Genomic DNA, 14162 nt, shown 5'->3' with positions numbered 1-14162 from the left:
CAATTTACATTGGCTTACTGGAACACCCTTATAATTCCCTAGTATATGGTACTGAGGTACCCAGGGTATTGGGGTTCCAGGAGATCCCTATGGGCTGCAGCATTTCTTTTGCCACCCATAGGGAGCTCTGACAATTCTTACACAGGCCTGCCACTGCAGCCTGAGTGAAATAACGTCCACGTTATTTCACAGCCATTTTACACTGCACTTAAGTAACTTATAAGTCACCTATATGTCTAACCTTTACCTGGTAAAGGTTAGGTGCAAAGTTACTTAGTGTGAGGGCACCCTGGCACTAGCCAACGTGCCCCCACATTGTTCAGAGCCAATTCCCTGAACTTTGTGAGTGCGGGGACCCCATTACACGCGTGCACTACATATAGGTCACTACCTATATGTAGCTTCACAATGGTAACTCCGAATATGGCAATGTAACATGTCTATGATCATGGAATTGCCCCCTCTATGCCATCCTGGCATAGTTGGCACAATCCCATGATCCCAGTGGTCTGTAGCACAGACCCTGGTACTGCCAAACTGCCCTTCCTGGGGTTTCACTGCAGCTGCTGCTGCTGCCAACCCCTCAGACAGGCAGCTGCCCTCCTGGTTGTCCAGCCAGGCCTGGCCCAGGATGGCAGAACAAAGAACTTCCTCTGAGAGAGGGTGTGACACCCTCTCCCTTTGGAAAATGGTGTGAAGGCAGGGGAGGAGTAGCCTCCCCCAGCCTCTGGAAATGCTTTGTTGGGCACAGATGTGCCCAATTCTGCATAAGCCAGTCTACACCGGTTCAGGGACCCCTTAGCCCCTGCTCTGGCGCGAAACTGGACAAAGGAAAGGGGAGTGACCACTCCCCTGACCTGCACCTCCCCTGGGAGGTGTCCAGAGCTCCTCCAGTGTGCTCCAGACCTCTGCCATCTTGGAAACAGAGGTGCTGCTGGCACACTAGACTGCTCTGAGTGGCCAGTGCCACCAGGTGACGTCAGAGACTCCTGCTGATAGGCTCCTTCAGGTGTTAGTAGCCTTTCCTCTCTCCTAGGTAGCCAAACCCTCTTTTCTGGCTATTTAGGGTCTCTGTCTCTGGGGAAACTTTAGATAACGAATGCATGAGCTCAGCCGAGTTCCTCTGCATCTCTCTCTTTACCTTCTGATAAGGAAACGACCGCTGACCGCGCTGGAAGCCTGCAAACCTGCAACATAGTAGCAAAGACGACTACTGCAACTCTGTAACGCTGATCCTGCCGCCTTCTCGACTGTTTTCCTGCTTGTGCATGCTGTGGGGGTAGTCTGCCTCCTCTCTGCACCAGAAGCTCCGAAGAAATCTCCCGTGGGTCGACGGAATCTTCCCCCTGCAACCGCAGGCACCAAAAAGCTGCATTACCGGTCCCTTGGGTCTCCGCTCAGCACGACGAGCGAGGTCCCTCGAATCCAGCGACTCTGTCCAAGTGACCGCCACGGTCCAGTGACTCTTCAGTCCAAGTTTGGTGGAGGTAAGTCCTTGCCTCACCTCGCTGGGCTGCATTGCTGGGAACCGCGACTTTGCCAGCTACTCCGGCCCCTGTGCACTTCCGGCGGAAATCCTTTGTGCACAGCCAAGCCTGGGTCCACGGCACTCTAACCTGCATTGCACGACTTTCTAAGTTGGTCTCCGGCGACGTGGGACTCCTTTGTGCAACTTCGGCGAGCACCGTTTCACGCATCCTCATAGTGCCTGTTTCTGGCACTTCTTAGGGTGCTACCTGCTTCAGTGAGGGCTCTTTTTCTTGCTCGACGTCTCCTCTCTCTTCAGGTCCAATTTGCGACCTCCTGATCCCTCCTGGGCCCCAGCAGCGTCCAAAAACGCCAAACGCACGATTTGTGCCTAGCAAGGCTTGTTGGCGTCCTTTCGGCGGGAAAACACTTCTGCACGACTTTCCACGGCGAGAGGGATCCGTCTACCAAAGGGGAAGTCTCTAGCCCTTTTCGTTCCTGCAGAAACCTCAGCTTCTTCTGTCCAGTCAAAGCTTCTTTGCACCCGCAGCTGGCATTTCCTGGGCATCTGCCCATCTCCGACTTGCTTGTGACTTTTGGACTTGGTCCCCTTGTTCCACAGGTACCCTAGATTGGAAATCCACAGTTGTTGCATTGCTGGTTTGTGTCTTTCCTGCATTATTCCTCTAACACAACTCTTTTGTCCTTAGGGGAACTTTAGTGCAATTTGCACTCACTTTTCAGGGTCTTGGGGAGGGTTATTTTTCTAACTCTCACTATTTTCTAATAGTCCCAGCGACCCTCTACAAGGTCACATAGGTTTCGGGTCCATTCGTGGTTCGCATTCCACTTCTGGAGTATATGGTTTGTGTTGCCCCTATCCCTATGTTTCCCCATTGCATCCTATTGTAACTATACATTGTTTGCACTGTTTTCTAAGACTATACTGCATATTTTTGCTATTGTGTATATATATCTTGTGTATATTTCCTATCCTCTCACTGAGGGTACACTCTAAGATACTTTGGCATATTGTCATAAAAATAAAGTACCTTTATTTTTAGTATAACTGTGTATTGTGTTTTCTTATGATATTGTGCATATGACACTAAGTGGTACTGTAGTAGCTTCACACGTCTCCTAGTTCAGCCTAAGCTGCTCTGCTAAGCTACCATTATCTATCAGCCTAAGCTGCTAGACACCCTATACACTAATAAGGGATAACTGGGCCTGGTGCAAGGTGCAAGTACCCCTTGGTACTCACTACAAGCCAGTCCAGCCTCCTACAATATTCCAGACAGCAACCGCTTGAGTTAAGAGGGGCCCACAATGATAAGTGCTCCCACTGTATCAACTTGAATAAGGCCAACATGATATGTAAGTACTGCTCCTATACTCCCTCGCCTGCCCCTTCATCCAAGAACTCCCCCTCCAATAAGGCAGGTTAGAAAATGTTCCTACTAAACTATGGATCCATCCCACACCATAAGTTAGATATCTTCTCCCTTCTGCAAGAAGTAAAACCTGACGTGGTCTTCCTCATGGAAACGTGGTTCCATAAGGAGTCAGGACCAGATATCATCAAGACCCTGTCCCCCAACTTTTATATTGTATGCAGAGATATAGAAGGCTAGAAAGATGCTGAGCTCGTTATTATACTAAAGTCCAAACTCACTTGCCTCACCTATATCCCACCTCTCACTAATTACGAAAGCCTTACATTTTTCATCATCTTAACCAATACAAAAACGTTCTCTGGAGTCCATATCTACCGTCCCATCTACCATTCAACTGGTTCAAAAAGTACAGGGCCTCACTGATGTAAAGGGGCATGTGCAAGACCCATTTTTTTTAATCAATAATCCCTTGCTTCAGGTCCTGGATCCTTTGCCTATCATATGAACTGACCACTTTTTTATTACAATGGTCCTCATGATGCCCGGTCTGACCATAGCTCCCAAACCATCGGTTTGGGAAGACCGGTGCCGGATATGTATTCTCAGCAACACTACAGCCTCTCTGGGCTCTGATTCAGATTCAGATGCAGCCAAAATTAGGATTTCGGAATGGATAAACCACTTCCTAGATCAAATTATCCCCAAGAATACAGTTATACAAAACCACAAAAAAGTCAGCCCCTGGTGCCCTTCTCCCCCCATCTTAGGACTGTTAAAAAAAAATTGCAAGACTGCCAAAGGGAATACAGGAAGGATTACAGGGAACTTAAAAAACATAAAATACTGGGAAACAGTGAGGGCCTACGCTAGAGCAATCAGATCTGCCCAAGCCTCTTACTATGAGACAAGATTTTACAAAGCTCCCACCTCCCCTAGGGAGATGTTTAAAATCACTAAAGCATGACTGGGATCCATTTCCAATGGACCCCCATTTGAACCCTCTAACAACCGGTACAATGCTCTGGCCACCTATTTTGCAACCAAAATATCAGGCATCTTCTTTCAAGAGGAGGAGGAAAGCCCCAATTCCGCTCCCTGTAGTAACATCAAGGAGTCTACCTTATCCATCCTCCCAGAATCCCCTCCTTCTTACCTTGGAAAGCTTTCCTGCACTTTTTAGTATTATCAAATCCAGATCCCCACTGAATCGTGTGCACCCTAGAATCCCAGAGTTCTTGCCTTGATGCAGATATCATTTTCCCCACCCTGCTCAAAATGTTCAATCTCTCTTTGGAGAAGGGATTGGTTCCTCAGCCATGGAAACACGTAACGTTGGAAGCCATCCTTAAAAAGCCTAATGTTGACTCCTCATGCCCAGGGAATTCTTTTCGAATTTACCTGCTTCCAGGCATAAGTAAAGTAGCAGAAAAATATGCCAATAGGCATCTCTCTGAATTTATTGAGGCCAATACATTCCTGCACCACACCCAAACCAGTTTTCTGCCCAAACACAGTTCTGAAACTGCACTTTTATCGGTGGTGAAGGATGCTAAAAGAAGACTAGATCAAGGGGGTACGGCTGCCATTATACTCCAGCCTTTAACACCCTTGACCGTAGTACACGAAAATGACTCAAGACCTGGCTTTTTAACATCTGACCCTCCAGGTGGTACCTCTGGCGCTAGTGAAAAATTCTTTCTTAACTAGCACTGAGATGTCTGTGGTTAACCATGCGCTCTATACATCCCTTAGCATGGCATCAAAAGTAAAGCCGTGGTGAAGCAACTGGAAAGTCCAGTAAGAAAGCTAGTCTGCTCCCCTTTGGGCTATTTTTTGTATACCTTTCTGTAAAGATTTGCTACCTGGCTCCAACATTACCTGAGTTCACCACCACAGCAGGAAGCTATATGTTTTCCAATTTCTTTGGTGTGCAAGAGTTGCAAAAGAGGTTCTAATAAGAGACCTTATTTAGAAGGCAACATAAATTCAGTGGTAATACTCTGACCCATCAAAATTATTAAGACAATTTATGGGTTCAATATTACCCCCGTATTTAGGCTTTTTCATAAATTAATGGAAAATTACTTTAAGCAATTATGCTACTGAAATTATGTGTACAAATGCTTTTCCTAATAGTAATCCATCATGATTATTTTATGCCGCAATGTGCCTTTTCCACTGGCAATAGTGTTTTTGCGACTCCACAGTGACCCACTAGCATTCACCTCATCCTCACTTACATCCAGCTTCAAGACTGCCCCAGCCAGTGGTCCAACATTTGGTTCCGATCTTGAACTGGTGTGAGATGTATGGCAGGCAAATGGGAAACATGTATCTGTTGAAGGGAACTGGGGAAGACATTTTCACCAGGGCAATGTCATAGCTAGAAGGAATGTCCATAAAGTAGCTGTCGTCAGTGTAGTTTTCATGAATCAGAATCTCCTTCACGGTCCTTCGCAGCTTCTGTGGCGTGTTCTCATACAGGTTCTGAATTCCCAGGATGACACTCCAGATGCCTGGATAGGTCCCAGTGTACCTACGACAACAGAAAGTACAGTGTGTACGATTATCAAGATTGGGCCTACTCAGAATTCAACCTTATTTTTTAGCTGAATTATATGATATTATTATATGAATTATATTATATGATCAAAAGTCACCCCGCTTGTCTCCCACCAGGATATTCTCTTCAAATGTCTACTCTGCTCTTTGCCAAAGCATAGTGAACCCATAATGAACATCAGAGTGGCAGAAAGGTATAGTGTACACCCCCACAATCAAAACTGCATACACATCCATAGACTAGCCCCAGTTCATGATTCTCCTGCAATAGTGCTTTAGGTACTTTTAAGGCATGATGTAAAACCATCAGCAAACTGGCAGCTAGATGTCACTTGCGTCAGTGTATTTCCGTTTTATGTAGGGCAGTAGCCAAGGCATTCCCCCGTCTATCACTGGCTGGCTGCACGTAGGGTTACGGCAAAAAAAGAATGGAGAGTTAAAAGCAAAGGAACAGTGATCAAAAGGTGAGAGGTGGTCACTGGACAGTTCCAAAGCAGAATACTGGAGAGAGAGGAATTAAATAATGTACAGAGAGGTGGAATGCAAAAATTCTGGAGATACGAGGAGGAGAGAGGGAAAGAGAAATAATGGGAGAGAAGGAGGGAGGAGAAAAGCTATGCACCTGCATTGTGTCTCCACTAAATGCAGAAATATAGAATATCTAAACACCTGTGTGGGATTTCCTAGAACCTCTGTGCAAGAACAGGTTCTGGAAGAGTGTAGTACATTTTTCATGTTCAAAAGTTCCTTGTGTAGCATTAAAATATAATACAATAAAAAAAAAAAAAAAAAAAATAGTTCAAAAAGCACAAGCATCACTAATGTTGCTGAAACGCTTATTATGTTGACTGCTTTACATGAAAATGAAAATAAAAACAACACTTCCTATAAGCACACTCCCCAAAGAGGCAAAACAGCACTGTCCCTTTACAACCCAGAATGCATTATAGTGAAAGTTGATTCTTTCGTTTGTTTTTCTAGTGAAGGAAATAAAAGAACATTAAACTCATCATTCCAATAGTTTTATGTTGGAGAAGTGGCTCTTTCTAAATGTAATGCAGGGACCCCAGGTGGTTACAGGTAAGTAATATGTTCTCCTCCTTATGAGAGCTTTATTAAAATTAAAGAATACAAGGTAATTCCTGTAGGAGGCTGGCACTCTATGTAGTGTGCAAAGCTAGGCACACTGTGCAGGAGGTCCAAGCAACCACATGTTGTTTTACAGAAGTAAAACCTAGACCACCTAATGCTCTAATTTTTATGGTAGCTTGGTCGAACAGTTAGGCTAATCTTGGAGAAGTGCAAAGCATTTGTTGTACTCACAGTATCAATAAATGAGACCACGCACTCAAAAGCATAACTCGAGACCAATTTACAAAAATATGTCAGATTTTTATAAAATGTTTTAGACCAAGATCATCAAACTCGGATAAGTACCTTTTAAGTTATGAATTTTTGAAGTTTTAAGAAAGATAGTCTTTTTGTGTATAATTACACACCATAGGAATCAATGGCGAAAATACTTTGAAAATGTATATAAAATAAGACAGTGTGATTACCAATGTCTACTTTTGCAGGGATGTTGAAGTTGTCGGTGGGCCCTATGAACCAGCTGGAAAAATTCAGGCGGTTCCCCATGTCAGCGGGAGCAGCTGCAGAAAGTCGTTGGAGCTGGTGCCAGGCAACTGCGGGGACCACTTAGAAAAGCACTGCACAGGTGGACTTAAAGGTAAGTCCGGTGGGTCGCCTTGGAGTGTCAAGTTTGCAAGAGTTGGGGACCCATAGGGCACAGCTGGATTTTTCAGTACAGGGCACACGCCAGCCAGGTGCAGAGCGAATCGGTGAGCCAGGAGCTATGCGCAAAGATGCCCTTGGAAGCAACGGGTAGGTTGCTTTGAGGGTCGCTTGCAGGTCAGCAGGGGCACTCTGCTGGGAGGTACTGGTGGTTTCTGAAGTCCCTCGACTGAGGCTTGCTCCTGGTCCGTTTACAATCCAGAATAGTCTGTCCTGTGAGGTGACCAGTACCTGGGGCTATTGCATGGTCTTGCCACTGGAAGGTGCAGTGCCACCAAACTTGGCACACTGGCAGAGGTTGTCCTCACAATCTGATGGGTGAAGTGTGGTCTCGCCGAGGCATCAGGTTCCTTACTCAGCAGCTGGTCAGTGAAGGGGCTTTCACTGGGTCTTTGGTTCCTTGTTGTTGTAGAGTGATGCCCTCACTCGGGAGGGAGATCTTTGGTGGTTTTTGAAGAGTGGAGGTCCACAGGGGGATTGTAAAGTCCATCCAATGCCCAAGCAACCCCTCAACTGCGATTGTCAAGTCCTGGATGCAGCAGGCAGGGTTTGGTGCCTTTTCTTGGTGCAGCAAGACTTCAGCTCTCGAACCTTGGGTCTTTTTTGCTGCTGGTCTTCTTTTGTCCTTTGTAATCTGACTTCTTGGTCGAGGGATGCCCACTAAAACTGGATTTTGTGGGTGTTTTAGGGGGTACCTAGTAGTGACCAATGGGTCATCTACCTTAGGGTGGCTACACCCACAAGTGACAACTTCCTGTGGGCAAAGGTCACTTCCCTACACCTAATTGACTATTTTCCTTCCATGCAAGAAGGAGGAAAATGAAATAAAGGGGTTATCTCACATGCAACACCTTGGAGGTGGTGCAAGCCAGGACTAGCCACTCCTTCTGTCCTTTGTCTGGTTTCCAGTTGTTGCTCCCGCCAAAAGTGGGTGTTTGCAACAGGGGTGGCCATCTACTGCCAGCATGAGGCCTGGGGGTCGTGTTTCAAGGGCGGTAAGCCCTTTGAAGCCCGCTAGCAGGGCAGTGCACATCCCTGAAGGAGGGGGTGTTAGCACCTCCGCCCATGAAGGGCTTTGCTCTGAGTCTCAGAGAGCAGGATCTCTCACCCCAGGGGCTCAGAATCTTGTCTGCTGGTGGCAGGCTGGTTGTGACTGGCCAGCAACCATGCCAGGGTACTTAGTTTTTGCAGGAACACCTCTAAGGTGACCCCTGAGTACATTTTGTAATAAATCCAATACTGATACCAGTTTGTATTTATCATTCTGAGTTGTTTGATACCAAACAACCCAGGGTAGCCATTGTGTAGCTGTAAAACTCATAGTGACCAGTGTCCAGCACATGCATTAAAATGGCTGCCTTGTTCACTTACTATGTCCCAGGTTTGGCAAGGACACAGTAGGGGCATATTGCTCATGCATCTATGCCCAAACATACAGTATAGTGCACCCTGCCTTAGGGCTGGAATGCCTGCCAGAGAGGTGACTTACCTATAACACATGCAGTGTGTAGTGGACAGGGCACACAGGCTGTGTGCCATGTCGACTTTGTCAATTTAGATTGCGTCAGAACACTCAGCCTGCAATGGCAGTGATAGGTGCTTCTGGATGCATGGCCCTAGAGGGCGGCACAATCTGTGCTGCTGCCCTCAGGGACCTACCCTTAGTACCCCCATGCCCTGGGTACCTAAGTACCATTTACTAGGGACTTATAGTGGCAGCTAAAGGTTGCCAATTGTGCATCCCAACAGTTTTAGGGAAAGAGATCTGGCCCAGGGAACCTGGTTAGCAGGGGCCCTGGGCACTATTAACTTTGAGACTACATCAAATACCAGGCAGAAAGTCGGGGCTAACCATGACACAAGAGACCTTTTCTCACAATTCTTACAAAGGAACTGGGAGAGCTGTGGGAAATGGAAGGAAAATAAACTCAATCAGGTTGGCAACTGTAAAATACATTTGCTGAGGAAAAGTTGGCTATCTAGGGGCAAAGTTTGGAGGTAAAACTAATGAGTTTCATAATGACCTGTGAATTACATTATCAGGAAACCTCTTGAAACAAAGTATGGCTTCTCCATAAATATATTTTGAAACTGATTAATAAATCTTTAGAACATCTAGTAATGTATGGAAAAAACTAGAGCTAGTTGAACGAGTTTCGATCATCTGGGAGCTACCCAGTCTTTGCAAGCAATGTTGCAGATAACCTATATCCCTTACGGCAAACCAGTGCAGTTATTAAATGAATAGTCACATTTTTAGCACAGCAAAAGAAACTAATTATTGTTCTATCAATCACTGTAGGAATGTAGCCTCTTTCTAGCCTTGTTACCCCCACTTTTGGCCTGTTTGTGAGTATATGTCAAGGTGTTTTTACTGCCTCACTGGGATCCTGCAAGCCAGGGTCCAGTGCTCATAGTGAAAACCTTACGTTGTCAGTGTGTTTGATATGTGTCACTGGGATCCTGCTAGGCAGGACCCCATTGCTCATAAGTTTGTGGCCTATATGTGTTCCCTGTGTGGTGCCTAACTGTATCACTGAGGCTCTGCTTACCAGAACCTCAGTGTTTATGCTCTCTCTGCTTTCTAAAATTGTCACTGCAGGCTAGTGACTAATTTTACCAATTCTCATTGGCACACTGGTACACCCATATAATTCCCTTGTATATGGTACCTAGATACCCAGGGTATTGGGGTTCCAGGAGATCCCTATGGGCTGCAGCATTTCTTTTGCCACCCATAAGGAGCTCAGGCAATTCTTACACAGGCCTGCCACTGCAGCCTGAGTGAAATAACATCCACGTTATTTCACAGCCATTTTCCCCTGCACATAAGTAACTTATAACTCACGTATATGTCTACCCTCACTTGGTGAAGGTCAGGTGCCAAGTTACTTAGTGTGTGGGCACCCTAGCACTAGCCAAGGTGCCCCCACATCGTTCAGGGTAAATCCCCCGATTCTTTGTGAGTGCGGGACACCATTACACACGTGCACTATACATAGGTCACTACCTATGTATAGCGTCACAATAGTAACTCCGAACATGGCCATGTAACATGTCTAAGATCATGGAATTATCACCCCAATACCATTCTGGTATTGGGGGTCAATTCCATGATCCTCTGGGTCTCTAGCACAGAACCTGGGTACTGCCAAACTTCCTTTCCGGGGGTTCCATTGCAGCTGCTGGTGCTGCCAACCCCTCAGACAGGATTCTGCCCTCCTGTGGTCTGGGCAGCCCAGCCCAGGAAGGCAGAACAAAGGATTTCCACTGAGAGAGGGTGTTACACCCTCTCCCTTTGGAAATAAGTGTGAAGGGCTGGGGAAGAGTAGCCTCCCCCAGCCTCTGGAAAAACTTTGATGGGCACAGATGGTGCCCATCTCTGCATAAGCCAGTCTACACCGATTCAGGGATCCCCCAGCCCTGCTCTGGCGCGAAGCTGGACAAAGGAAAGGGAAGTGACCACTCCCCTGACCAGTACCTCCCAGGGGAGGTGCCCAGAGCTCCTTCAGTGTGTCCCAGACCTCTGCCATCTTGGATTCAGAGGTTTTGGGGGCACACTGGACTGCTCTGAGTGGCCAGTGCCAGCAGGTGACGTCAGAGACTCCCTCTGATAGGTTCTTACCTCTCTTGGTAGACAAACCTCCTTTCTTGGTAGCCAAGCCTCCTTTTCTGGCTATTTAGGGTCTCTCCTCTGGGGTATTCTTCAGATAACGAATGCAAGAGCTCACCATAGTTCCTCTGCACTTCCCTCTTCGACTTCTGCCAAGGATCGACCGCTGACTGCTCAGGACGCCTGCAAGACCGCAACAAAGTAGCCAGACGACTACTAGCAACCTTGTATCGCTTCATCCTGACGGCTTTCTCGACTGTTTCCAGGTGGTGCATGCTCTGGGGGTAGCGTGCCTCCTCTCTGCACCAGGAGCTCTGAAAAAATCTCCAGTGGGTCGATGGAATCTTCCCCCTGCAACCGCAGGCAACAAAAGACTGCATCACCGGTCCTCTGGGTCCCCTCTCAGCACGACGAGCATGGTCCCTGGAACTCAGCAACTCTGTCCAAGTGACTCCCACAGTCCAGTGACTCTTCAGTCCAAGTTTGGTGGAGGTAAGTCCTTGCCTCCCCACGCCATTCTGCATTGCTGGGTACCGCGTGATTTGCAGCTGCTCCGGCTCCTGTGCACTCTTCAAGAATTTCCTTCGAGCACAGCCAAGCCTGGGTCCCCGACACTCTAACCTGCAGTGCACAACCTTCTGAGTTGTCCTCCCGTCATCGTGGGACTCCCTTTTGTGACTTCAGGTGTACTCCGGTTCACTTTTCTTCTAAGTGCCTGTTCAGGTACTTCTGCAGGTGCTGCCTGCTTCTGTGAGGGCTCCCTGACTTGTTGGGCGCCCCCTCTGTCTCCTCACACAATTGGCGACATCCTGGTCCCTCCTGGGCCACAGCAGCATCCAAAAACCCTAACCGCGACCCTTGCAGCTAGCAAGACTTGTTTGCGGTCTTTCTGCACGGAAACACCTCTGCACGACTCTTCACGACGTGGGATATCCATCCTCCAAAGGGAAAGTTTCTAGCCCTTGTCGTTCTTGCAGAATCCACAGCATCTACCATCCAGTGGCAGCTTCTTTGCACCCACAGCTGGCATTTCCTGGGCATCTGTCCACTCCCGACTTGATCGTGACTCTTGGACTTGGTCCCCTTGTTCCACAGGTACTCTCGTCAGGAAATCCATCGTTGTTGGATTGCTGGTGTTGGTCTTCCTTGCAGAATTCCCCTAACACAACTTCTGTGCTCTTTGGGGAACTTAGGTGCACTTTGCACCCACTTTTCAGGGTCTTGGGGTGGGCTATTTTTCTAACCCTCACTGTTTTCTTACAGTCCCAGCGACCCTCTACAAGGTCATATAGGTTTGGGGTCCATTCGTGGTTCGCATTCAACTTCTGGAGTATATGGTTTGTGTTGCCCCTATCCCTATGTGCCCCCATTGCATTCTATTGTGACTATACATTGTTTGCACTGTTTTCTATTGCTATTACTGCATATTTTGGTATTGTGTACATATATCTTGTGTATATTTGCTATCCTCATACTGAGGGTACTCACTGAGATACTTTGGCATATTGTCATAAAAATAAAGTACCTTTATTTTTAGTATATCTGTGTATTGTGTTTTCTTATGATATTGTGCATATGACACTAGTGGTACTGTAGGAGCTTCACTCGTCTCCTAGTTCAGCCTAAGCTGCTCTGCTAAGCTACCTTTTCTATCAGCCTAAGCTGCTAGACACCCCTCTACACTAATAAGGGATACCTGGGCCTGGTGCAAGGTGTAAGTACCTCTTGGTACCCACTACAAGCCAGTCCAGCCTCCTACAGTCGGCGTACTGACGTCAGTTTCACCTCATTTTTTCCATGCCTTTGAGGCGAACAGGTGAAAACCGACCCATCAAAAACCATAAAGGAAGATATATATACACACACAATAACATTGTCCATTGAACCCATATATTTACATAGATACCTAAAAATACATATACATACATATATACAAATAAACATATCTCCAACCACTGCAAGATAACTGAAATCAGGCAGGCAACGGGGAGGCGGGAGGGACCATGAGGAATCCACAGGTAGCTAATGTATCCACCAGAAAAAGCGTTACCGAAGGTAAGTAACTTGTTCTTCTGATGGATACAACTACCTGTGGATTAATCACCTTATGAATAGAGTCCCCAAACAGTACTGCACTCGGTGGTGGGTGCCCGCCTGATTACACCAAGAAATCTTGCAATACCGAATGAGCAAAATGACCGTCCCTGCTCACTTCAGAGTCCAAACAATAGTGTTTTACGAAGGTATGGAGGGACGCCCAAGTTGCCGCTTTGCATATATCTACTAACGGAACTCCTCTCGCTAGGGCTGAGGAAGCAGACTTAGCCCTAGTAGAATGGGCCCTGATACCTTCAGGAGGGACTTTTTTCGCCAGAGAGTAACAAATTTTAATACACAAGATGACCCACCTGGAGAGTGTTCGTTTCTGGACCGCTCTGCCCTACGAACAGCTGATCATCCAAGCGAAAGTCTTTAGTCCTCTCCAGGTAGAAACTCAGCGCCCTCTCAGGGTCCTCTTAGGGTCCAGCCTATGGAGCCTCTCTTCATCTTTAGCAGGGTGGGGAGGAGGATAGAATGAGGGAAGGGTAATAGACTGCTCTATATGAAAAGGAGTGACAACTTTTGGCAGAAAAGCCGCCCTGGTTTTCAGCACCACTTTATCAGGGAAAAACAAGGTAAAAGGAGGTTTAACAGAAAGGGCTTGAAGCTCCCCAACCCTCCTAGCAGATGGGATCGCAATTAAAAAAACAGTCTTTAAGACCAAGTATCTCAACGGACATGAATGCATGGGCTCGAAAGGCAAACCCATCAAAAACGCTAATACCAGATTCAAGTCCCACTGAGGCCTGTGAAAGGGCGTGGGAGGAAACTTATTCACTAAACCTTTAAAAAACCTATTTACAATTGGAGATTTAAATAAAGAAGGCTGGTCCGGAAGGCAAAGAAAAGCCGTCAGAGCGGCCAAATAACCTTTAACCGTAGCTACCGTACAGCCTTTCCTTGCTAAACTAAGAGCAAACAAAAGAATATCAGAAAGGTGGGCCTTCAAGGGATCTTTTTGATTCTCCCCACACCAAACCACAAATTTTGCCCATCTGCCGGCATAAATGGATTTAGTGGAGTGTCGCCTGGACGATAGAATAACATCCACTACATCCGGTGGGAGAGAAAACGAACTCAGGTTGCCCCGTTCAATCTCCAGGCATGAAGGTGCAGGCTCTGGAGGTGGGGGTGTAGAACCTGCCCCTACGACTGCGAGAGGAGGTCTGCCCTGAGCGGGAGACGGAGCGGAGGGCACTGAGAGAGCTGAAGCAGGTCTGTATGCAATA

The 14162-nt window shown here is 47.0% G+C and overlaps 1 protein-coding gene across 1 annotated transcript in view; it reads right to left on the bottom strand.

The window, feature by feature from the left end:
• LOC138246906 (serine protease 33-like) overlaps positions 1 to 14162 on the bottom strand; it is a 1038083-nt gene that overhangs the window by 364480 nt on the left and 659441 nt on the right. The window contains exon 5 of the mRNA XM_069201652.1: positions 5105 to 5400. Within this exon, the coding sequence (XP_069057753.1) occupies positions 5105 to 5400 (296 nt within the window). The remainder of the gene's footprint in view (positions 1 to 5104; positions 5401 to 14162) is intronic.

The sequence above is a fragment of the Pleurodeles waltl genome, chromosome 7 (assembly GCF_031143425.1).
Source record: "Pleurodeles waltl isolate 20211129_DDA chromosome 7, aPleWal1.hap1.20221129, whole genome shotgun sequence".
Lineage (NCBI taxonomy): Eukaryota > Metazoa > Chordata > Amphibia > Caudata > Salamandridae > Pleurodeles > Pleurodeles waltl.
The sequence above is the reverse complement of the archived record's forward strand: the minus strand, read 5'-3'. Positions and strand labels throughout refer to the sequence as shown.